This window comes from Dromiciops gliroides, chromosome 2 (genome assembly GCF_019393635.1).
Source record: "Dromiciops gliroides isolate mDroGli1 chromosome 2, mDroGli1.pri, whole genome shotgun sequence".
NCBI classification, from domain to species: Eukaryota; Metazoa; Chordata; class Mammalia; order Microbiotheria; family Microbiotheriidae; genus Dromiciops; species Dromiciops gliroides.
This window is the reverse complement of record NC_057862.1, coordinates 375,293,086-375,320,284: the sequence shown is the minus strand read 5'-3', so window position 1 is coordinate 375,320,284 and position 27,199 is coordinate 375,293,086. Positions and strand designations below refer to the sequence as shown.

Genomic DNA, 27,199 nt, shown 5'->3' with positions numbered 1-27,199 from the left:
GATATGACTGAAACAACTGAAAAACAACACAAAGGAAACCAATTATACAGAAATAGATATGCAAAAATTTTAATAGCCATTCGGAGTTTGCACTGATTCCAATATGCTGAGCCCTTGGGAGGGGTAGGGCTCCCAGGCTGCCTAAGATGGGATAGATGCTATTATTATCCCCATTTTATAGATGAAGGAACTCCGGCTGACAAGAGTTGTGACTTGACCAAGGTCATATGGCTAGTGTCTAAGGCTGCATGTGAACTGAGGTCCTCCTGCCCCCACATCTAGAGCTCTTATCTACTGTGCCACCTAGCACATCAGTCTCCAGGCTACAAATCCCTTATAGTCAGGTCTCAAGAAAAGGTATTCATGTAGGAGGTAGCATTTCAGCTGATCCTTGAAAGGAGCAAAGGACCCTAAGAGAGAGCAGTGAGGAGGGAGAGCTTGGCAAGCATTGGTTACACACTGAGCAAAGACAGGATTTGGAGTCATGGTATCATATATTCTGAGCTTAAAGGGAGACAGACCTGCTAACAACACAAGTAACTGATGAATGCAGGTGATCTTCCCCCCCCCCCAACACCACTTAGAGAAATTTTAGTCTCTGCAGTGTTTCTGCAATCCATGTACAGGAATATTCAAGGGCTCTGGCACATGGAATGGAGCATGCTCAGAGGGAGGTAGAGACAATCTGTACTTCTCCCAGATGAACTCCAGCTGCTGGTAAAATTCCTCAGCAGAACTTCCTGGGTGTATCTCCACATCAAAACACTTGTTTCTGCCCAAGAAGGGGGGTGGGGGGGGCGGGGAAGGGGAGGAGATCCCGTTGCACCAAATCCAGCCTAGCTAATATTACAGTTGACAAAGGAGCTTCAATTTAATTCAACAGACCTTTACTAGATGATGATAAGAGAGTGGCTCTGAGCATCGAAGAAGGTAATAGAGGATGTCCAAAAAGTCTTAGTGGAGTTTGAAACTTACTACACTTTTGGGACATTGTTTTGGTACTGTGCATAAAAACACTTTGCAAACCTTTAAACCATGGACTCCCAATGAGAAACACTTTCTACCAATGCAGATCAGGACCTGCTCAGCAAAAATCTGAGGGGATTGGAGGGAAGAGAGGGAAAGATCAAGTTATAGGGTAATAGGATCTTAGACTTAGGATTGGAAGACACCTTAGAGGATGTCTTACTATATCCTTCTCACTCTCTCTCTCTCTCTCTCTCTCTCTCTCTCTCTCTCTCTCTCTCTCTCTCTCTCTCTCTCTCTCTCTCTCTGTCCCTCTCCCCTCCTCACTCTAAATCTCTTGGTTTTTCCTCTCCTTCCCTCCTCTATTCCACCCTCCCTCTTTTCCTCTCTCCCTCTCTTCCTCCCTCCCTTTCTCTCTCTCCCCCCGTCTTAGACAGCCTGGGAGCCCTACCCCTCCTAAGGGCTCAGTATATTGGAATCAGACAGTGCCAACTCTCAATTGCTATTGGTATGGTATCTAAGAATTCCTGAGCTCAAACAATCTGCTAGCTTTAGCCTAGCTTAGCAGTAGGAGATTACAGACGGAAACTGAGGCCCAGTAAAGTTAAGTTGCTTATCCAGTATTACACAAGTATGCATCAGAGGCAGGGTTTGGACCTAGGTCTTCCTGACAAATGAGGCAGTCCACCATGCTGCCTCTCCCTAACATAGAAATGTCAGCCTCATCTATTACATAAAGGCCCTACAATAGATCCTTGAAGATCAGGACCAAATAAAATTAATGAAGAACCTTTACCACCACTCTTCCCCAACGCAACCTACTTTCTTTTCTACTGACTATTTGATTACATTGGAGAGGCAATAATAATGTGATTCTCAAAGCCGTATTGGAGAGTATGCTTGAGAGCTTGTCCACACTCACTACCCCTCCTTAAACTTCCACATTTTCCTCTGTTAAATTGTACTTTGTAGTTTCCATGGTCCCTTCTAGCTCTAATATTCTGGGACTGACTGACTAAATGCTTTGACTTATTGGCTGACTTGGTTAAAAGACCTCGTTTTGATTCTACTAGGAAAACTCAATGACATTGGTGAGCCCTATCTTCTCTCTGATTCTATATCCTGCAAAGCTAACAAAAATGCTGGACTAGAGGCTCTCTGGGGTCCCTTCCACAGCCTACATTTCTCTAAATTGAGAGATCAGAATTTGTTCTCCTCTTCTTTCCATCTCTTGGTAGGGGGCTAATGAGCAGCAGCCTAGGCACAAATACAAGAGAAAGAGGGGAAAAACCCCCAAATGGTCCAGAGACTCTATGGGATTGAATGATCAATTTCAAAAGATAAAAAAAATGAACTGTTCTTCATTGTCAATAACGGATCATTACCCTTCTACTTCCTAGGTCTAAGCCTTCTGATCCTTCTATCTGAGTCCTTCTGACAAGAATATAACAGAATATGTCCTGTTTATGTCCTGCTTACTCTATCCATTGATCAGAAACACAGGCATGTCTAATCCAAGCATCCTATGCTTCATTACATTTGGCTCGTCCAAGATTTATGGCCCAACAGAAAGTGATCATTTAAGTTATGGTCATTGAGGTGCTTGTGGTTTTTACCATTCACTTACTTATTTTGCATCTCCCCAGGTACTATTCTCCAGTAGCACCTACCTCAGCCTCTTCCCCTCTACATTACTCCAGTGGTAAAAAACCTGCCGAGGTGAGACCCTTGTCTCAGAACCGCCGAACTCCAACCCCAACTTCAGGACATCGCTACTTATCTGAGCTGGATCTCATCGACCTGGATGACCTCAACCGGTCCTTGAACCAAGCTGTCGAAGCAGCCAAAAATGTCGAGCTCACCACCAAGCAAATGAGTCGGTCTTTGTCTGCTGACTTACACAGAGCCCGAGGTCTAAGGGGATCCTGTCTCTTTTGACAGGAACTGACTTAACATGGGGGGGTAAGAGGGCAGGGCATTTGATTTCTATTTCATTCAGCGTGGTTGACTTCCTGCAAGAGCAAACAAAATGTTCTGAAAATGCTGGGGGATAATCCCTTATTTGGATGCTAAATCAGCAGCAGATGGCAAGCTTATTTTTAAAATTTTTAATTTTTTATACAAGAGAACAATATATTTTTCAAATAAGGACAGAGAGGTCTGGGGCTTTCAGTCTGAAATTGGCCACCAGCAGTGTGATGCTGAGAACGAACGATGCTCTGTACACAAGGAACTCTGGGAATGGCCCTTCCTTCCATACCTGTACTTTCCTGCCTCCAGCTAATAATGTCTTTTTTCCCCAAGGCTAAGCTGCTTTGTCTCTGGTCCCCATGAGTAGACTGCAGGAGTCCCTTCAAGAGTCAAGGAGAGAGGGCCTTGCAGGGAGTGTGTGTGTATATGGAGAAGGGGAGTGGCGGGAGGATGGAGCCATTGCCAACTCCTACAGAGACAAAAGCTGTGAAAAAAGGACTCTTTGCTGGCAGCTTCTGCACTATTTTTGGAGTCTGAGCAGAGGCCCCTGGGTTTTCAAGGCAGCAGACAGCCTTCAATTTTTCTTTTGCTGGAAAGAAGGGCTTCCCCATCAATCTGTTTGGAGCCAGTGTTTTTGAAGTCTTTTTTTTTTCCTGCAAGGTTTCCTCCTGGTACCTCCTCCTATACCTTCCTCTTTCCTGTGGATTCATTTGGCATTTTAACTGATTGGAGCTGAGACAGTTCCTAAGGGATCTGCCTTTTGGGTACGGACTGTTGCACTGAGGGATGCCACATCCCCTGCATTGATGCTTACCTCAGCATTCCTGGAATGCACAGCATAGATGGCATTTGTATATTTAGGATATTTTAAACCTTATTTTAATTCCAAAGGTCAATGAAGAAAAATGAATGCTGATCCTTTTTTTTTTTAAAGAAAAACAAAATAAAACAAAAAATGTGTCTGGTGTGTTTTGTCATCTTGTGATTCCCTAAGTCATGTTTGCACTGAAAATAGAGGCAAAGAAAAGAAGAAAAGGGCTTTGTTTGTTACAGCCAGCCTCTGAATGATCCCTTGTGGAAATTAAGACTGAATTCATGCCTTCCCTTCCAGAGCTCATTTCATTTTTCATTTCTCAAACTTCTTCCAGTCATTTTATTCTCACTTATTCTCTATTCATTCTTCCCACTTTCTAGTCTTTATTCTACTTCCTCTTCTCCTTTCAGACACTGAAATCCTTTTGGAAAGCGAGAACAGCTTCCAGGTCTTTTCTGTCTAAGCTTTGGTCTGCATTAACACAGTTCAAAATGTTAATTGACTTAAAGAGAAGTGGAAACAGAATTCTTTCCCATGGTGGTAGGCTACTGCATTGTAAGGGTATTCAGAATTGAAGAGTTTAATGGGCGTATTGCCCTTGGAAGGGAGGAGGGCTTTGGGATGAGAAGGGACAGAGCCAAAGGGAGAGTTTGACTGGAACTCCAGATCCCCATATACAGTCTTTAGACTAAGAAATTAACTTCAGGGGCCGAACTCTCAATGAAAGGCAAGCTTTTTTTGGTTTCTATATCACCTTTATTTCTAAATGCTCTTCCCCTATGCAGGAAGCCATCTTTTATACTAAGGACATAAAACTAATCCATCAACAGGGTCTGACAATATATGCAATGCTCCACACCCATGGTTCTCCATCTCTCCAGTGAAAAGGAGATGCAATTTCTCATCTCTTCAGGGAGAAATTTGTTCACTACACGTCCAAACCTTATAAACCATCCCCACCCAACCCTCCCACCACAAAGTTTCAACCAAACCTCACCTAACCCACTATGACCTCTGAAATGTCTATTCCATAGACAGCAAACCTCCCTTCATCTTAAATCTTCCACTTCTTGCATTTACTAGCTATTGCTGAAACCTGGCTCCTGTCTGATAACACAACCTCCCTCTCCACCCTTTTCAGTACTGACTGCACATTCACTCATTCTCCTTGGCTCACTGGTTGGGGTGAGGGAGTTGTAATACTACTTGTTCCCCATTGCCACTTCTAGGTTCTCCCTCTGCCTCCATCACTCAGTGATTTTTCTTTTATGTTCATGCAATTCATAATCTACCATCGGATCAAAATCCTAGTAGCTGTTTTCTACAACCTCCTGGGTCATTCCCCTTTCTTTATTGAGTTCAATACCTGGCTCACAGTTTTTCTCTCCACCCCAACTCCTAATAGGGGACCTGAACATACACATTTACTCTCCCTCAAACATCCTAAGCAACTCAGTTCCTCAACCTACTCATTTCTCACAAGCTACTACTCCACCCCACCCCAGCCACACACAAAGATAGCCATACTCATGATTTTGCCATGACTCACAAATTCACCACCTCTGTGTTCAAGAATTCGGAGATCCCTCTATCCAATCACAAGTTATTGACTTTTCACCTCCTCTCTGCCTTCCCTCATGAAACTCTATTCTTAGTCCTCCTCACCATCAACTCCAGTCCCTCGACCCCTTTAATTCTCTCCTAGGTCATCTCCCCTATACTAGCTGCTCTATTCTTTTACCCATCTTGACCCATTGGTGAACCAATTCAACTCTACACAGTTTTCCTTTCTTGAAACCTTAGCCCCCTTATTGCCGATTATGGCCAGTCAAGCTTCAGCTTTGGATCACTCCCACCATTTGTTGTCTTCACTCCTATATATGTGCTGCCAAATATAAAAGGAGAAAATCATGCAACCATTCTGAATTTTGTTGAGATTTGTATTATGCAATCTCCACCAGACCCCCACTGCTGCTAGGCAATCCTACTAGACCTCCCTTATCAACCCACTATCCTACTCTCCACAACAGTTATTCCAAACCTTATCATCCCTTCTCAGACTTCAGGCCATTTTCCATGGGCTCCCTCTTCCTCATCCTTTATCACTCAAATGCCTTCTACCACTATCTCCTCCTCCACTTGTCTCACATGATAAAGTGGCCTTACTCCTGACCAAGGCTAACTCCTCTACTTGTCCGAGTGATCCCATTCTATCTCTCCTCCAATAGAATGCCCCCCTCTGTTACTCCGCCCTCTTTCACTTATTTTCAATCCCTCCCTTTCTACTGGTTCATTCTCTACTACCAACATACCTGCCCATGTCTCCTCCTGAAAAAATACCCTCACTTGATCCTTCCATTCCTGGAGCTAACTCAGTCCCAATCTGGTGCCACTTAGCTCTTTAGGTATGTCTGCCCTTTGGTTTAGTTTCTCAAGGAGAAGGTTCCTTAATTCCCCCCAGAAAACTTCTGAGGTACCCAGGGCCCATAACATACTTCATCTTTTTTGGGGGGGTAGGGTGGGGCAATGAGGGTTAAGTGACTTGCCCAGAGTCACACAACTAGTACTTCATCTTTTTTTTTTAAATCTTTTTTTTTAATGAGGCAATTGGGGTTAAGTGACCCACCCAGGGTCACACAGCTAGTAAGTGTTAAGTGTCTGAGGTCGGATTTGAACTCAGGTACTCCTGACTCCAGGGCCGGTGCTCTATCCTCTGCACCACCTAGCTGCCCCTACTTCATCTTTTAAAAATAAATTTTAGTGACAGCTAGGTGGTACAGTGGATAAAGCGTCGGCCCTGGATTCAGGAAGACCTGAGTTCAAGTCCAGCCACTGACACTTGGTACTGTCCCTTAAAAAAACAAACAAAAAACAAATAGATTTTATTATCTTTTGTTTTTATATCATCTACATTTTCAGTACTGTCTTTCACATGGTTGTTAATAGTTTACACTTATGACAACTGCTTGTTCATCAACTTTGACCATTTATTGAGGAATGGCACTTGGTCTTTAATATTTCTGTTAGTTCTCTTTATATCTTGGCTACATATATTTCAAAGATGAACACAGGCTTTCAGTTACTTCAACTTGTATTTTATGGAATCTTTTTCATCAACACAATGGTGAAAATGTATATTATATATATGTATACATACATATAGTAGCATTTTATAGCTTAGAAACTACTTTATTATTTAATCCTCATGCTCACCTGTGAGTTAGGCAGGGTAGCTTGCCATTCCAATTACACAAATGTGGCACAAGATTCAGAAAAGGCTAGCAATTTATTAAAGGTCATACAGTTAATTCATGGCAATGGAATTGAAGTTTGGATCTTCTTTCTGCTAGTTTACTGAATGCTACTTGCTCTGTACCCCGATGCCCCCAAAACACTTCTGCCAGAGGTGTAGCACTTCAAGCATTTAACCAAAATCCAATCTGAATATGAAGTCATTGATCCCAGTACTCTGTCTGTCCATGTATTCTCCTAAGAGCTAAGGGAGTCAAATGGGGATGGCCGGCTGGTGCCAAGCTCTGAGAGACACAGCATCACCCTACCCCAGCTGGGAGTGGCATAGCTCCAAGTATCTCAATAAAATATTTTTCAAAGCCTGGGGCAAATGAGGGGAACTAGATCCACATTTTCTCAGATGTTCCTCTCAGGAACAGAGTGCCACTCTGGGCACCTACCAATACTTTTTAGTAAAAAAAAAAGTGCCATAGGATAGAATTTAGTAACTGGGTAGAGAAAGAGCACCAGTCACTAAAGAGGAGGATCCTATATTGTTTCCATATGAGATATGTTGTGAACTTTGCACTGGAAACCTGAAACCCACTCAAACTTTGTATAGAACCATTCAATTGATTTTTAAAAATGGGACAAATCAAGGCCAAATTTTAAAAAGCACACGTATTTTCCCTTTAATTTTTTCTTAAATGAAACATCTTTGGTTCTTCTAGCTTATTTATTTTATATGCAATAGCTTGCCAGGGGATCAGAATAGCTCTAATAGGGGCAACTAGGTAGCACAATGGATAAAGCATGGGCCCTGGATTCAGGAGGACCTGAATTCAAATTCGACCTCAGACACTTGAGACTTACTAGCTGTGTGACCCTGGGCAAGTCACTTAACCCTCACTGCCCCGCAAAAACAAAAATAAAAAAACAAGAATAGCTCCAATAAGGATCATCCCTCAATTCATTAAGCATTTGTCATTGGCACTGGGGATAGAGCTAGTGCCCTGCACTCAAGGAGTTTACAATCTAATGGGAGTGAATCTAACCTGGTGCCTAGTGCCTTTGATTTGAGGGGTACTATTTTGAATTTCAATATTAATTCCTAGTGTGAACTGAATGTAACCCCTGTCCTCAAACCCATTGCTATGGGACTCTCTTCTTATTGGAGATGAAGGCCTTGCTCCATGTGAAGGGTGGGGTGGAATTGATGAAAGGAGAGAGCTTCAGGTCTCAACAGTTTCCTTTGAATTTTTTTGGAGATTCTCCAAGCCAGAGTCCTCATGGAGCATCAAGGAGGCTTTCAGCTTTGAATGGGAAGATGGAAGAAGCCAAGCCTTCTTCAGGTTACTGAAGGAAACGATAATGAAAAGACATGAAAGGAACTGGCCTTCTCCATCATAACCGCAATCCCTGCTTGCTACTATAGAGACTTCAGGGAATTTCCTATCTTGCTTCCAATGGGAAAGCTCTTTCACTCTGTGTTGTCTGATATATATTCTCCTATGTATACCTTCTCTGATGTATATTTTTCTACTGATTTGGATAAATGGGTTTCCTTGCTGTTTGATATGTATATTCATTGTGGAACGGGTATTAGGTGGGGAAGGGGTCATGCCTTGAATGTAGGGGTCCCCTTTTGCCCCCAGATGACAAAGCAATCAAGAGTTAGATGGAATCTGATCATATTTCTAATAATAGACTAATAATATTTGAAGGAGCAGATAGATATAATTCTAACCTAGTACCATCTTTCTCTGAGGAGAGCTTAGAGGTGGCCTCCAACCTCCATCTCCTGCTTCACCTCCTGGCACAAATGAAAGTGTCCATTGGAGAAGGGTGGGGGTAGAAGAGGCTAGAGATGTCTCTTCTGCCTCCCTTCAAGCCATACGAAAGAACAGGCCCCTCCCCTTTCTCAGGCTGCTCTCTCCATGGGGCTTCATTTCAACTGCAATTTGCAGAACCTCTCTGCATGTATAAAACTGAGAGGAAGAGTGGTATAGGGGAAAGGATGGATCAGGACTCGAGGACTTAGGTTGAATTATAGTTCTGTTACTTCCTATGTGATCTTGGGCAAGTCACTTCTTATTTCCAGGCTTCTGTCTCTTCATCTATGAAATGAAAGCGCTAAGTCTTTTTAGAAGACAGCCAGATCTGAATTCAGGAAGACCCGAGTTCAAATCTTGTACTATACATTTTTCTGTGGGACCCTGGACAGCTCACTTAACCTCTGTTTGCTTTAGTTTCCTCACTGTAAAATGGGATGCTAATAATAGTACCTGCCTCCTGGAGTTTTTGTGAGAATCAAATGAGATAATAATTGTAAAGTGCTTTGCACAGTGCCATGCACATAGTAAGCAACTATATAGATGGTAGTAGTAGTAGTTGCTGTTGTTTGCCCTTTGTTCTTGAAGAGGAACATGAAACCAGGGAGATGTCATGACTTTCAGTGAATTGAATTTAAGTGAAGGAAGGCTGTGCAAAGTCACCAGCCTCACTTTCTCCTCCAGAGCCATCTGGGTCCAGTGGCAAGATATATATTGGGTTGGGGGGGCAGCTAGGTGTCGCAGTGGATAAAGCACCAGCCCTGGATTTAGGAGGACCTGAGTTCAAATCTGGCCTCAGACACTTGACACTTACTAGCTATGTGACCCTGGGCAAGTCACTTACCATTTATTTTGCCCCACAAAAATATATATATAATGTGTGCGTGTGTGTGTGTGTGTGTGTGTGTGTATACAGAGAGAGAGAGAGAGAGAGATACACACACATATCAGGATGACTAGAGATGGCCCTGAATGTTTTAAGGCAATTGGAGTTAAGTGACTTGCCCAAGGTCACACAGCTAGTAAGTATCTGAGGTGAGATTTGAACTCAGGTCCTTCCAACTTCATGACCAGCACTCTATTCACTGCACCACCTAGCTGCCCCTGTTGTTGTTATTATTATGTCACAAAAAGCCATCTCCTCAAACATTATGTGGGAAAAGCAATGAAAATATTCAAAATAATAAAAGTTACTATAAAGTCTGTAAAATGTGTTGTTGTTTTTTTAATTTAGGAAAAAAGAAAACTCAAAGAATACAACACAATTTCAACATAATAAAAATCTCTAGGGTTTCAAAGAAGCCAAAGCCAAAAAGCTAGAAGTAAAATGTATTTTAAAAAATAATACATTTATAACAGAAGTTACATCAATTGGCACAACCTTGCAATTCCTATATCCATGGGCTGGACTAATAAATGCTAAAATGGTTAAATATAATTCCTTCCCCCTACCTCCCACCCACATTTCATTTTAAGTGAAAAGCCTTCTGCTTTTAAAAGTTAATGTTTGTGAGTGTCTGGACAACTATTTTGTGAGACCAATATGCCATTTTCTATAACAAATGCCTTTTCAATTACTAGTCTTTTTGTTTAAAAAAATATGTGTGGTTGTCTAATTTCCTGCATTGGGGGAAGGAAGTGTTCATGAAGTATTTTTCTTTAAGAATGTGTTCTATGAAGAATAAGTTATTTACTTGTTAACTTTTAGGTTCTCACTTTTAACAATCACTACCTTTAGGGGGCAGGTGGGTGGCACAGTGGATAAAGCACCGGCCCTGGATTCAGGAGGACCTGAGTTCAAATCCAGCCTCAGACACTTGACACTTACTAGCTGTATGACCCTGGGCAATTCACTTAACCCTCATTGCCTTACACAAAAAACAAAACAAAACAAAAAAACCCAATCACCACCTTTATTGTCTGTATTGAAGCAGCGTAATAAAAAATTAGGCTCCTGGAAAAAAAAGAAATAATACCACCACCAAAAATGAATCTAGAATTTTCTTAGACATAAAAACATAGATGATAAAAACACTGAAGTAATTAATGGAAAAATGAAGTTATCAAGAATCACAAAATGAAGCAAATCATGAATTGAGTCTGACAAATCTCAGGAGAAGATGGCAAAACTCACTTTTTTTTTTTGTGAGGGCAATTGGGGGTTAAGTGACTTGCTCAGGGTCACACAGCTAGTAAGTGTTAAGTGCCTGAGGCCGGATTTGAATGTAGGTCCTCCTGAATCCAGGGCCGGTGCTCTATCCACTGTGCCACCTAGCTTGCCCTAAAACTCAACTCTTTAAACATGTGGAGATTATAAAATAGATTCAGTGAGAAACAATTATTTTACTAAAGAATATGATGAATGAAACAGGAAAGGAAGGAGAATAACTCCAGAAAATTACCCAAATGAAAAAAGGGGTTGGAAGTTTATTAACAAAAGGGATGAATTTAGAGGACGAGCAAGGAGGGAATATTCAAGGATGATCGAGATCCTTGAAAATGAAAAATCTGACTTCATGAAACTTTTCCAGAAACATTTAAAACAAGGGGGGGGGGTCAGCTAGAAGGCGCAGAGGTTAAAGCACCGGCCCTGGATTCAGGAGTACCTGAGTTCAAATCCGGCCTCATACAACTTGACACTTACTAGCTGTGTGACTCTGGGCAAGTCACTTAAACCCCCATTGCCTAAAAAAAAACAAATACAACAACAAAACAAGGGGGGGGGGACAGCTAGGTGGCAGCTAGGTTGGTGCAGTGAATAAAGCACCGCCCTGGGTGTCAGGAGGACCTAGGTTCAAATCTGGCCTCAGATACTTGACACTTACTAGCTTTGTGACCCTGGGCAATGCCCCACCAAAAAAAATGACCATTTAAAATTCTATTTAAAAACAAATAAACTAATTAATTGATTGAAAAATCATACTTTACAACTCATTACTAGTGCACTCAACATTAGAGGCTCTAAAAATCATTGTATGGATGTTTTGGTTAATATCTGAATTACATTACCTCGAAGAAAATGAAAAGAGAAATAAGTTGATTCGTGTGATACATTTAAAGAAAGAAAGAGTAATAAGAATGGTGAGAGAAGAAGAGGAAATTAATTTTGAATAGTGATTTTGTCTTAAACAGAGCTGTAGATGGGGAAATTGTGTTACTATAAACTTCACAGAATTAATACTATAAAATATTAGAACTGTGCTGACTATTGGGAGGGGGGGAATGAAAGGGGGAAAGGATTAGGATTAGTATTGGTGATATAAGAACAAATGAATACCTTTGATGGAAAGGAAGCCATTGATTTAACAAAGTATGGCGGTGAATAGATCAAATTCAGCAATATTAAATTTGAATGTGAATAGAATTTCCCCACAGAAAAGAAATGAGATATTGCATGTATTAAAAAACACACAATAGAACACTATTTTGATAAGTTATTGTACCTTGTTGTGTATTAACAAATTGGTTGCTGAAAGAGATAGAAAATAAATTTGGGGACATTAAAATGAACTGTTCTGTATAGAAAAAGGATTGAGTCAATTTGTGATAGGAACTAACTTTTATATGAACAGTTTGGATGTAAAAGAATAGAAAAAAGAGATATTTGTTCATGAAAAATTAATGAAATACAAATGGGAATAGTTTTCAAATAAAATGTGAGAGATACAGATTAGTAGGAGGACTGACTAGAGAACTGAGAGGACCTGTTTGAAACAGAAATTACTAAGACAGCAAGGCATTGTGGTTCTTTAGTGTAATTTGTATGTGGTCTTTTAGAGTTTGAGAAATTAAAACTCATTAAGCAGCAAATCAAATAACTGTTTGGAGATGATGGGATTATTAAATGAGTATTGAGTGGTTTTGTAACTAACAGAAAGGTGGAATTTTTGTGTTTTACTCTCATAAAAGAAGATGAATCATTGACCAACAAGAAGTTCCATTTTGAGCTATTATTAAAAAGTAGGGATAAACCGGGAGCAGCTAGTTGGCACAGTGGATAAAGCACCGGCGCTGGATTCAGGAGTACCTGAGTTCAAATACGGCCTCAGACACTTGACACTTACTAGCTGTGTGACCCTGGGCAAGTCACTTAAACCCCCATTGCCCCACAAAAAAAAAAGAAACAAAAAAGTAGAGAACCCCAAAGGAACAGGAGAGTTAAGAACAAATCAGAAGAGTAGTTAAGAAGACGATAGCAGGAGCAGTCAGTTCCTATTGCTTCAGTAAAGCTTGAGCTATTGTGCTAGGAGATGCTAATTGGCTGAGAAAGGCTTAAACTCATGGGAAAAGAGCTGAATTCCTGCTCATATCCTCTCTAGTGTGATCTATCATTTGAAAGAATTAAAACCTTTAGAGGGGCCAGTTGTTCTCTGATACACCTCTTGTTTGAGAGCAAAAACAAAGGGAAGAAGATAGGCTATAAAACTGCTTTTACTGTAATTTTATATTGGAGATGATTGGACAATGCAGCATCTTGTTCAGTGAAGAGTTGGCTGTATTTCTTTTCCTTGCCTATGGAGTCAACCTGAGAAGTTTTGCTGTGAGGTTAATGCTTTGGTATATGAAAATTTAGGGAGTAAATGGACACACTAGCAGCCAGTTTGAGTGAAGGGCTCTCCTCGGCTTATCAGCATTGTCTAGAAGCCAAACTAAAGAACTTTTTGCAATTCTCTGAACTAAAGGGAATGCTATCACTCAACAAAGTATAGCTCGATTTCAGTCCTTTTTATTTTATTAGTCAATAAGCCTTTATTAAGTACTTACTATGTGTCAAATAATTTACTAAAGTTTAGGTATACAAATAAAGGGCTAAAGCACTCTCCTTCCTCAGGGAGCTTACATTCTTTTTAAAAAAGTCTATTTATTTATTTTGCAATAGTATTTTATTTTTTCTAATTACATGTAAAAATAAATTTCAACAATTCATTTTTTAAGATTTTGAGTTCCAAATTTTTCTCCCTCCCTTCCTCCCTTCCCTCTCCCCTCCTGAAGCCAGCAAACAAATCTGACATAGGTTATACCATTACAATCATGTTAAACGTTAGTCATGGTGTGAGAGAAGACTCTTCAGTCCTTTTTAAAAGATGATTTTGAGATAAAAGAGCTTGTTACTGATTTACCATTTCAAGATAGAAGAAGAATTTTTGTTCAGTTGTGTCCTGACTTTTTGTGACCCTATTTGGAGTTTCTTGGCAGAGATACTGCAGTGGTTTGCCATTTCCTTCTCCCAGATTATTTTATAGATAAGGAAACTGAGGCAAACAGGGTTAAGTGACTTGCACACAAACTAGTAAGTGTTTGAGACTGAATTTGAATTCAGGTCTTCTAGACTCCAGATCCAGCACTCCATTCACTGTTCCACCTAGCTGCCCAACTAGAGGAATGGATTCGCATAACAAGAAGAGTGGTGAGGTTCAGAAGGAAACAGCAGAGACTTAGTTTCATGTGTAGAGACTGTTCTTCAAGGATTCACGTACATAAAGACTAGCAGTCAGAGCTATAAGTTTCTCTAAAACCACAATGTATGATTTGTCTTCATTCATGTGTCTCCCTATTAGGTTTCTCTATGTTCCCATCCTCCCACACAGATCCTGTATGCATTGGTTAGAGAGTGTGATCCAGGGTTTATGGGTTAACAGTGGTATAGTGATTATTTAGTTTATTGACTTTTAAAAATTAACTATTATCTTGTGATTAGTATTGATTTTGTCTTACCCTTAAGTAAATATTTTATATTTAAGAGCAAATAGTGTCATCAATACAATTTTTACTGATTTTGTGTATATTACAAGCACATAAGCTATAGTGATGAGTAGGGGAGTATATTCCCCACTCCTACCATGCAACAGGATTACCCCTAGAACCTTGGGAGGATTTGAGTTGAAGCTACATAATGGAGGTCCTTCTTTGTGAACCCAGATATGCCAGTCTGAAGGCAAAGACAAGGTGGGGAAAGGAAGTTTTCCCAGAATTAGAGGCCACACCCTGTGTAAGGGGTAACACTGTGGGATACACCCCCTTACTTGGTCAATATACATACAGTACTGCAAGATACATATAGATTTAAGTTTGAGATGGTCTAAAAGTGTATCATACTTCAATTATCTTCAGAAAATCTAGAGTTGCAGTAATGATTCAAATTAGAAAGCAATAAAAAAAGTTAAAAAGGGAAATTATATTAAATTTAAAGGAAGCACTGACAATCAGAGGACATCAATATAAATGCTATATGTCAAAATTATACTAAGGCATTTTTTCCCTGAGTACTTGTGTTAGTAAGAAATCAAAAAAAAGAAATGTAATGAGTGGATATTACAGTTAATAAAATTAGAAAATGAACAAGTTAATGTAGGAAAATCAACCATGAAACAAAAAAAATATAAAAAATTTGAAGTTAGCAAGATGAACTAAAATCAATTTAGTAAATAAGATACTATTTTTAAAAATATCAATAAAGATGATCAATCTGGGGGCAGCTAGGTGGCACAGTGGATAAAGCACCAGCCCTGGATTCAGGAGGACCTGAGTTCAATCCAGCCTCAGACACTTGACACTTTACTAGCTGTGTGACCCTGGGCAAGTCACTTAACCCTCATTGCCCCTGCCCCCCCTCCCCTCAAAAATGATCAATCATTAACAAATGTAATAGAGTGAAAAAAAATCAATGACAATCAACAAATAAGAAATGGAGGATCAACATAAATGCAGAAGAAATGAATAGAATTACACTGTATAAACTTTTAAAAACTGACAACAGGATTCTATGTAATGCTTTCTATGAGGCACATATGATCTTGATCATTAAACCTGGCAAGGATAGGACAGAAGAAAAGAACTAGAGGCTAATAGAATTAATGAAAATTAAAGCAAATGAACAGAATTAGGACAATTGAATGTATAGCTGAAAATGTGCATTCTCTGGAGTCAGCAGACTTAGGTTCAAATTCCACCTCTTATTACCTAGATGACCTGGAGGAGTCACATATCTTCTCAGGGCTTCAGTTTTTTCATATATTACATAAATAAAAAGGGATAGACTATGGTCTCTGATGCCTTATAAGCCCTATATCTATGAGCTTAGTATATAAATATTATGCTTTCAAATACATATCCTGAACAAGTAGGATTTATTCTAGAAACACAAGCCTCATACAAAGTTAGGGAAATAATCAATAATAATGTCATCTCATTTTCCCTTCAAATGACTAAAGTGTATTTAAAATTGTAAAGAAAGTTAATTGTTGTTTGAGGTTTTTATGACCCCATCTTTTTAGCTAGAATTAAAAAAAAAAAATCTTGGCGCAGGCAGTAGCCCAGGGGCTCCGCATACCACATGGTGCTCCACCCACAGGTTGTAGCCATTGCCGTGGCATTGGCACCTCACATCATCACCATGCACCAACGCCTACATGGACCTGGCAAAATTATAATGATTGGAAGCTTAGTGAGGGCAGTCATGTGACTGTCAGAGCGGGGCCATGGGCCCATTGGCTGGGGGGCCATGTGTGGTCAGCCTGGGGTCTGCTGGGAAGAAGGGAGTTTTCCTGCCATTCTAGCATGAAGCTGGAAGGCGACAGGATGCTGCTGTTTGTTCTCAGCTGATTCATGGGGGGGTGGGTGTTGTTCAGGTTGTATAATTTCCCTTTCCCCATTTTATTTCCTTTACCTTCATCCTACTGATCCTGTTTGTGTTTTTTTAAATTCGTTCTTGTTAAATAAATCCTGCTCTGTTTTGAGGGAGGCTGTCCAGTCTCCTTTGCCCCAATATCGGCAAGCCACCTAGCTAAACACTCCCCAATTAAAAATTGGTCCCTACAAAACCAAAAACTATATTATGTACAAGAAAAAACACAACAATAACTAGCATTTATATAGTGCTTTAAGATTTATCAAGTACTTTATAAAACATCTTATTTTGTCATCATAACAACTTTGGGGGGTAAGTGCTGTTATTATTCCCATTTTACAAATAAGGAAACTATTCAGTTTCTAGTTACTAATTCACACAACTAGTAAACATCAGAGGCTGTATTTGAACTTAGGTCTTCCTGACTTGTGGTCCAGCACTCTATTACTGCAATACTCACAGCATTCATGTTAAAAACATTCTGACCATTATGATATAGCATTCACTTAGAAATACTAAGTAATCAGTTATGACAAAAATTAAAGAAATATGAACAGGGAAAAAATTAAAATATATCCATTTTTAGATGACAGGAAGAATTATTTAAAAAATTTATGACAAAAATGTGATAATAGATTTAGGAAGACAGATATAAGATAAATCTATCAAAATCAATAGTTCCATATATTGACAAAAGTGGCAAAAGTGAAAATACATCCATTTACAGTATTGATGCAATATATTAAATGGTTGGGACTTGATTACTAATACACACATAAGAGCCTGAAAATTGAAAAAAAAATTGTAGGATTATCCAGTGTTCATGGCTGAGTAGATCCAGGTAAGCATGTAATAAACATGCCAATATAACCCATACTAACTTATAAATTTAACACAATCCTAATAAAATATCAATGGTTTTCTTATAAAATTACATGGAGAGGCAACAAAATTTATGTGAAAATACAAGTGAATAAATAACAAGAGGAATTATAGAGTGACAATTTTTCAACTAGAGGAAGGTGGAAAATAAAGGTTAAATAATAATAATACTAAATTTGATAAAATTAGGATCATAAAACATTGGGGAAGGAATTTGTTATTCAATTTTTAAAGCTTGGGAAAATTGGATAAAACAAGTAAAAATGGGATGGCAATCCTCATTTTATAACATATAATAGCAAGTCTAAATGAATCAATATTCTAAATATCTTAGAATTGTTTTAATTAGAGGAAAATGGAAGCCAGTGGAAAGTGGAAGCCAAACTGGCTCTTTTTTTCTTCTTATTGACAACATACCATCTCCTGTCTCCATGCTGAGGGTCTATGCTTAAAATTATACACCTCTTGCTTCCACCTCTTGGAATCCCTAGGTCCCTTCAAAGCTTATCTCAGGTGACACTTACTACACCAGCCTTTCTTCATTCCCTAAGGTACTAGTGCTTTCCTTTCTCTTCCCCTCCCTCCTGAAGTACTCTATGTTTTGCTTTCTATGTATTTTGTATATATTTATTGTGTATCCTAACAGTAGAATGAAATCCCTTGAGGGTGAGGAGTATTTCATTTTTGTCTTTATAACCTCAAATATATTATTATAATTATTAAATAATTAAAACAATATTATTTATTTGTGTCATAAATATTTCTTAAACATTTTTGTTTTATTTTTAATTTATGAAATAAAACAAGTACTTCCATAACATAGCATAATAAAAATGATTCACATGAAACTGTACACCTACTGACAACTTGCTATTCCTTTAAAATAACAACAAAATAATCATGTACATTTATTTTTTTTTCTTCCCACTCCCTTCCTAGAGATGGGCTGTCATTAGCACAAATACATGCATGTATGTGTGTGTGTATATGTATAATACACACATATTATGTAAAATTATTCTATACATACTTCTATTTATCATTTCTTTTTCTGATTCAGAAAGCATCTTTCTTCACATGTCCTTTATAGTTAATTTGGGTATTTGTAATAGTCAAAATAATTATTTGTTCAAAAGTCGTTCTCAAAACAATATTAGCTGTCAACGTATATATAATGTTCTCATTGGTTCTGCTCATTTTACTTTTCATTATATTTGTGCAAGTGTTTCCATGTTTTTCTAAGATAATTGAGCTGATCTTTCTTTTAGCACAGTAATATCCCATAACCATCCCATCATATACCACCACTGTCCAGCCATTCCTAAATTGATGTCATTCCTGTGATTTCCAGTTTCTTTGCAACATAAATAGAGCTGTTATAACATTTTAGAACATAGAGGTCTTTTTTTTCTTTTCCCCAATCATCTTTGAAAATTGACTTGGAAGTAGTATAAGAGGGGGTCAAAGGATAGTAGGTAGTTTAATAACTCTTTGGGCATAATTCCAGATTGCTCTCCAAAATGGTTTTGGATCAGTTCATAAGTCTAGCAACAATGATTAATGTTCCAATTTTTCCACACCTCCTCAAACATTTGTTGCTTTCCCCTTCAAATCATTTCACTAATCTGATAGCTTAAAGTGATATCTCAGGTTTTCATTTGCATTTCTCTAATTCACAATTATTTAGAGCATTTTTTCATATGACTAAATTGGTTTTGATTTCTTCATTGGAAAACTGCCTGTTCATATCCTTGACCATTTATCAATTGAGAATGACTCATTCTTATATATTTGAAAGTTCTTTATATATTTAGATATGACCTTGAGAAAACATCTATAAAATTACACCCCCAGTTTTCTGCTTTCCTTCTGATCTTAGTTACATTTGCTTTAATTGTAATAACCCTTTTTAGTTCGATGTAATCAAAAATAGTCTATTTTACACCTAACTTTGCTCCATAAATTGTTCATATATTCATAAATCTAATAAGTAATATGTTCCATGTTCTTCTAATTTTCTTGTAATATCCTGTCACCCAGAATTTATGTAAAACAAATTTGGTAGGGGCAGCAGTAGGGCAGGGAAAATTAATTTGTATTTTGAGTAATCTATCATTATAACTTTTTTGTTTTTGTTTTTGTGAGACAATTGGGGTTAAGTGACTTGCCCAAGGGTCACACAGCTAATAAGTGTTATGTGTCTGAGGCTGGATTTGAACTCATGTACTCCTGACTTCAGGGCCGGTGCTCTATCCACTGCGCCACCTAGCTGCCCCTATAATAACTTTTTTTAAATAGTGTTTTATTTTTTCCAATAACATGTAAAGATGAGGTTTTCAACATTCATTTTTGTAAGAATTTTGAGTTCCAAATTTTTCCCCTCCCTCAGTTCCATCCCCCTCCTGAAGCCAGCAAGAAATCAATAAAGGATATATATTACAATATGTTAAAAATATTCCACATTAGTTATGTTGTGAGAGAAGAATTAGAACAAAAGGGGAAAAAACACACAAAAAAAGAAGAACAGCAATCACTGATTCCCTGGTCTGAACTCTGCAAGTTCTTGACCTGGGTTTGATTCTGAGTAATACTGGGTGGGTCAAAAGCCACAAAGGGTTTTCACCATTTATAACTCCTTTATTTTTTGTTTTAAATTTAGAATATCATAACTAATATGCAGTAGATATAGGAAATGAAATTAATATTATGTGTTAAAAATAAAATCTTGTAAATGGTAGCAAATAAATAAAAAATAATTTTCAAAAAAGATATAAAACATCAGACCCCTTGGTGATTTTTGGTTCACCCTGCAATAAACTGCTGCTCAACTCAACCCCTGTTAGTCAACTGGAGAGCTCTGGTGGCTCAGAATGACAGAACTGCAGCCTCTCCTGTGGTCTGGGATTCCTGACTTGCTTGTTCCTCTGTAGATGGGACTGGAGGATAGAACTAATTCACCTGCTCTGATCCTGGTATCTGAATCACACCTGCTGCTGCTTGTTTCTGAACTTACTTGATGAGCATCTATGCAATTTCCAGTTCTTCTATAAAGATGTTAGAACATATTGGTTCTTTTCCTTTTTTCCTAATCATCTCTGGCAACAGACCAAGTAGTGGTATCGCTGGGTCAAAGGGTATAGGTAGTTTGTTTATTTAGTTTTGTGATGAAATAATGGGATTTAGCAGATACTCAAAGACCCACCTGGAGATTAATCTGTACTGATTGAATCAAGTGAGAGTGATTGACTGCTGATTAAGCCTACTTCAAATTAACTGGATTGTAATCACACCTTGAGAACACCTTCAGAACCAATGGATTTGGATGACACCAACCAATCAGCTTGAAGCAGTGTGTAAGGACCACCTCTGTTCCAGAACTATAAAAAGCTTCCACAATCAGTTTGCTAGAGAGAGTTCCTGATTAAAGCAGGCTTGTGGAGGAGGACTTAAGGAAGAACCCAACCAGGCTGGAACTCTGGATGCGAGATAGGCCTTTTCTTAACTTTCTGAACTCCTTGTGAATACGTGTATGCTTTAATAAATGTTTAATGCCCAAAGACTAGTGCTGAAGCTTCTAATTTAAGGTGACCACAATTTAGATTTTAAACATCACAGTTTGTATAAAAATTTATTTTTAATTAGTTTGCTACAGGAATCAGAAAAATGTATGGAAAGGCAATTCGGAGAGATGGAGAAGAATAGCGTTGAGCAGGACTGGGCTCAACCAGGGCAGCAAGTGTTTTAATCCACAAGGGGCAGGGCAGAAGTGATGGGAACTGGATGCAAATCTGATATTTAGTGGACCTTTCTCTTGGTTGAGAATCCAAGTAGCCAGGACAGTGACTTCTCTTTTCCACTTTTCTTTCCCCTTCTCTTTTTTGTTCACGTGAGCTGAGGCTTAAGTACGAAGTTCTTTGTCTCTTTTCCTTTGTCCTTACTTTCTCAGTATTATCTTAAATCTGATTTTGTTTGCATAAAAGATGAGGGATCGTAATTGTTTTGCATATTTTTTTGCGGGGCAATGGGGGTTAAGTGACTTGCCTAGGGTCACACAGCTAGTAAGTGTCAAGTGTTTGAGGCTGGATTTGAACTCAGGTACTCCTGAATCCAGGGCCAGTGCTTTATCCGCATATTTGTTTTTAATTGCATTTAGAGAGTACATATGGGGAAGCCTTTAACTGTTGAACTATAATGGAACTTAATTATTTGCAAAGTTTCTATCTTAATCACAGAGGCCACTTGGGAACTGTTATAAAAGCTGTTATAATTTTATTAATAGCCAGCAATAAGTATCTGTATTTTTTAAACCTTCCAAATTAGCAGAGGAAAGAATCTCTGTGGGTCCAGCCATATACTGTGTAAGAGTATACAAGTGAGTTGTTTGTAGCTTCAGCAGTGAATGTGGGTGTCTAGGACTGATCTCCAGAGAGGGAAGGGAGGAAGGGCTATGCCTAGAAAGATCTTACCCAAAGTCAAGCACATGGGCAGAGATGGGAGCCATCGTTTGGGAGGCTTTGGATCTTTCCAATCCTAGGAAGTAACGAAGGTACTCCTCAGCCAGCTGTCCTCCACAGAGACCTCTGCAGATTACATATAGACAAGGGGGGGGGATAATATGATTTTTAGACCTGTAGTTCCCAGATATCTGATTCTGGTTCTTGGAAATAGAACAGCACATATTCCAAGTGACTAGTCCTGTTTGCAGCTGGAGACTAGATGAGAGACCATAGAATTGTCACTGTTTTTAATTAAGGTAGATGAGCAAAAGTGGATAGTGAATGTGCTGACACAAGGAACCAATTTGTGGTAGAAAAAATCTTTTGCCTCCAGGTATATATATCTTATATGTAGAGCAGGAGAAAAGGCAGATTCAAATTGGTACATTCTTTTTGGCTGCACTAGATGGATTTACCAGTCACATTTGATTGCTACTGATGTACCCACTTTTGCCCTAACTCTTCTTTGGGGAAATAGTAGGGGGAAAGTGGGACCAAACCTGACAAAATATTATAATTAACTGTGTTTTTGTCCCATTCCCCAACTGGACTCTAAGCATGATGAGAGTATTGACTATTACTTAGGCAAGGAATACAGTGATTTTGGCTTCTGAAGGGATGAAATAGATTAAAGGTTTTTAGCTCCTAAACATTTTTGGTCTTGTTTCTGATTTAATTTCATTGCAAATCAAGGATGAAAAAGTCTCCTCATCCCAGCTCTACTCAACTCCTTTCTAATTTTGTTGCACAGATTCCCTGGGATGATTTGAAGGGAATCAAGGGTATTTAAGGGTTAAAAGAAAATTTTGAACAATAGCTCAAAAAGAGTTTAGACTGAGAAGCCATTATCAGCATCAGAGCAAGGAATTCAAGAGTCAGACTTAAACATACCTAAAGGATTCTCAAGCTAGCTGGATTGTGAGTCACAAACACACAGACCAAAGCACAAACAACCCTAAAGACAGGTCTGGGATTGTAGCCTAAAGAGTTAGGGGATTCCCACTTCTACAGGGAGGAAAGCACCTGAAAGTCCAAGACCAGTAGGTGAGCACCCTAGACCATCAAAAGCTCAGCACATCCACAACACAAAGACCAGTAGATGGCAGCAGAGAACAACCGCAGCCGCAGCCTTAGACTGCAGAGAACTGCAGCCTCTCTAGAGATGTGCTTCCCTGGCTGTGCATGTTTCCTGGCCATTCATTGCCCATGTCTACCATACATGTTCCCTGGGTCACATAGGATCTTTATGCTTATGCCACGCTATGTGTGTTCCCTGGTCGTGGATGTTCCTTGTTTGTGTTCTCTGGAACCTTCTAATGTTGTTGATATTGCCATTTCCACCCCCCCCCCCCCGCTTTTTGCAGGGCAGTGAGGGTTAAGTGACTTGCCCAAGGTCATACAGCTAGTAAGTATCAAGTGTCTGAGGCTGGATTTGAACTCAGGTCTTCCTGAATTCAGGGGCAGTGCTTTATCTACTGTACCACCTAGCTAACCCCAAAGTGAGTCATTTTTTTTTCTTTCTTTTTGTGTGTGAGGCAATTGGGGTTAAGTGACTTGCCCAGGGTCATACAGCTAGTAAGTGTCAAGTAATTGAAACCGTATTTGAACTCAGGTCTTCCTGAATCTAGGGCCAGTGCTTTATCGACTGCGCCGCCTAGCTGCCCCTGTGCATGTTCTCTGGTCTAGGGCCTCTTCTTTTCTCAGGAGGATCCTATTCTTTCCCTCACCCCCAGCCTAGACCCAGCTGTAGGACTTCAAGAGCAGGGAGAAGACCATTTGGAACAGGATGGAATAGGGGACCTAGGTAAAAGACAAGGAGGAAGAAGAGAAGGAGGAGAAGGAGATAGAAGGGAGAAGAAGGAAGTAGGGAGGAAGAGGAGGATAGGGAGGAAGAGGGGAAGGAAGTGAGGGGGAAGAAGGACCTAGTACCGCAAGGACTAGGACAGAGGTATCACACATATAGTGACATACAGTGCCCCTGTGTTTAGACCAAACCAGATTAAAATGTGATTGAGAAATATTTAACAAAATAAATAAAAATACAATGAAATATATTGATATGTGGGTTTCCTAAGTCAATATTTGGCCCACAGGGTTCCTTATGTATGGTTTAGCGGCACCTGCTTCAATCTGAGTTTGATACCAGTGAGCAGACCATGTCCCTATACCTTCATCTCCCATATTGGATCCTTGATTCAAGGCAGGAAGGGACTGAGACCAAGGATCCCAAAATAAGGGGTAGCCTTGGATGCTCTGGGAGGCAATAGGGATAATCAATGAAAATCAAGTCAGTCCACTGACTTCTCATTTCTTTATTCTCCCATGACTCCTCAATCTTCTATCATTCCTTTTTCAGTTCTTCCACAAAACTAGTCCCTTCTAAGGACTGGACTTTTCCAAGAAGTTTTGTGACCCAAAGGTGTTAGCATCCTTCTCAAGCCATATCTATACTGCCAACAAATCTGGAGATTTTCTTTTCTTTTCTTTTCTTTTGTGGGGGAATGAGGGTTAAGTGATGTGCCCAGGGTCACAGAGCTAGTAAGTGTCAAGTATCTAAGCCTGAATTTGAACTCAGGTCCTCCTGAATCCAGGGCCAGTGCTTTATCCACTGTGCCACCTAGCTGCCTACTAATCTGGAGATTTCTATAACTAGTTACAGTGCTAGGTCTGACTTACATAACCATTACTCCTCTTGAGGGGATATTAAAATTGTCAGGGAATCAATGGAAAGAGCTCACTTCCCATGTCAGCAACCTGAGGAAAGCAAAGCTTTGGGGTGAAGGGATCAGCAGCCACACTCTCCAATAAAACAGACTTGGAACTTCTCAACACAACCTCGGGTGAAGATGGAAATGGGACAAGAGCTGGGACCAAGCAGCCTGAGGGATGTAGTTAATATCTTTGGAGAAGTGACTGTTATTGGGTCTTGGGTCTCTTCTTAGACTCTAAATTTAGTTTATGGGTCATAGGAAAGATAATTAAGCGCCAGTTCAAGGGAGATGAAGAACCAAGAGGAGAGAAATGCCTTTTGTGGCTTTTCACGTCACCCCATTCTTACAGGGGTTATGCGAACTGCTATGCAAATGGCTTTGGGGATTTCCAGGGGAAGTACTGGTTCCCATGGGTGGGTACTTAGGAACTTGGAAGTGCACATATGTGGTAAGTATTAGGAAAATGGAAGCCCTGAGCAGATCTGTTCATCTCAAGCCTTTTAACTTCCTTCACGTATTCCCATCTTATCTGATGGCCCTTTATTTTCAGGAGAGCAGAGCCTCTGGTTTCAGTTCCAAGACAGAGAGAACAGTTGAAATTTATGCCACCCAAGAAACCACAAGGAGCAAGAGTGTTTTCAGGACAGCATGGCTGGGGCCCCTAGCTTTAGGTTAGGGGTATAGAGGAGTGCCCAAGTTTGAGCCTCTGAATAGAACTCAGAAAATAACAGTATGAAGGACCTGAGGCTTGGGGCATCATTTCCCACACCTCAGGACTAGAAGTTGATTATAATAAGCTGCTAAAACAAAAATAAAACAAAATTAAAAATGAGTAAGCAAAAGAGAAAGAATCCAACCATATTTTTTTTGGGGGGGGTGTAGTTGAGAAGACAAGAGACCTTCCTCTCACTGTATAACTTCCATCTCCTGCTGTGTGTGTCCCTTGTGAGCCCTGACAAAAGGCTGGGCAGGATGAGTTTCATCTGCCCAAAAGCCACTTAACCCCACCAGAAGACTTCAGCTGTCCCCACCTACTCTTCAATCTTAAATGAGAAGATGAGCAAGATGCTCCTTTGACCAAGTGTCTTCCATCTCCTGCTCCATGTTTCCTGAGAAAAGACTTCTAGAAGTCTTGGGGTTGAATTTAGTCTGTACTCACTCAAAACAACTCCCACCTCCTTCTGCCAGCCTGACTTCCCAACCAGGATGTGAAGAACCTCCAGCATAAAGAGTTGTAGCCCTCCCTTTGACCCCAGACTTTCCATCTCCTTCTGTGCCTGTCCCTTGAGGGAAGAAGTAGAGGAAAGTCAATAAGGAGCAGGCATTTCAAATCCTGCAGGTTCAACTTCCCTCTTCTACTGTGTGCTTTCCTGCCTAATTTCCAACCTTCAGAGGGAAGAGGAGTAGTGAAACAAAACCTCTTATGTGACCATCTGACCTTGTGACTTCCACCTCATGTTGTACTTGTCTCCAGTTCAATCTCCAGCCTCCTCTGTGATATGGTGGAGCATTCCATTCAATGACAAAAATTTGTACACCTGGCCATACCCTACACATCCCCATGATTCTAAACTCCTCCCCTATAGATCATCATACAAACTCCATTCCTCATCCCCACCACCCAACTCTTCATTTCCTTCTCCCTTAACCCCCTCACCCCAAAGTTCCAACCAATCACCACCCACCTCATCCCCTGTGGCCTCTCAGATGCCTGTTCCATAGACAGCAAACTTCCCTTCATCTTAAATATTTTTCTATCTCACTTATTCCATGTTCAGGAACCTGGCTCCCCCTTTTTATTTTATTTTTTTAACAGGACAATGAGGGTTAAGTGACTTGCCTAGGGTCACACAGCTAGTTTCAAGTGTCTGAGGCTGGATTTGAACTCAGGTACTCCTGAATCCAAGTCCAGTGCTTTATCCACTGAGTCATCTAGCTGCCCCTGGCTCCCCCCTTTTTTTTCAGGGCAATTGGAGTTAAGCGACTTGCCCAGGGTCACACAGCTAGTAAGTGTTAAGTGTCTGAGGCCGGATTTGAACTCAGGTACTCCTGAATCCAGGGCCGGTGCTTTATCCACTGTGCCACCTAGCTGCCCCCCTGGCTCCCCTTTTATAACACAGCCTCATTAGCTACCCTTTCCTATCTTGGATGTGCCTTCACTCATTCCCCCAGACTCACTATTTGAGGCAGATGAATTGGAATACTTGCTCCCCCTTGCCACTTCCAGGTTCTCCCTCTACCTCCTTCACTCAGTAAGCTCTCCTCCTTTGAGGTTCATGCAATTTATAATAACCACCCAATCAAAATCCTAATAGTGATTGTCTGAAGACCTCCAGATCATTCCCCTTTCTTCCTCAGTGAGTTCTATATCTAGTCCTCAATTTTTCTCTCCTCCCTAACTCCTGCCTTCATATTAGGGTTGTCCAATATACTTATGAATTCTCCAGCAAATACCCGAACCATTCACATCCTCAACCTACTTACTTTCCATGACCTGTTTTTCCATGCCACCTCAGTCACAAAGAAAGATGATCACATGCTTGATCTTGCCATGGTCCCATGAATACACCTCCTCCATATCCAAGAAATTAGAAATCTCCTTATCTGAGCATAATCTATTAGCTTTCCACCTCTCTCTCTGCTGGCCTTACTAAACTCTACTCATTACC

At 39.9% G+C, this 27,199-nt stretch overlaps 1 protein-coding gene across 5 annotated transcripts in view; it reads left to right on the top strand.

Annotated features, from left to right (window-relative positions):
* Positions 1-3,898, top strand: part of AKNA (AT-hook transcription factor) — a 74,335-nt gene extending 70,437 nt beyond the window's left edge. For all 5 annotated transcript variants that reach the window (XM_043984600.1, XM_043984603.1, XM_043984601.1 and 2 more), the window contains one exon: positions 2,613-3,898. In XM_043984600.1, the coding sequence (XP_043840535.1) occupies positions 2,613-2,904 (292 nt within the window). In that variant the 3' untranslated portion in view covers positions 2,905-3,898. The remainder of the gene's footprint in view (positions 1-2,612) is intronic.
* Positions 3,899-27,199: the final 23,301 nt, after the last annotated feature.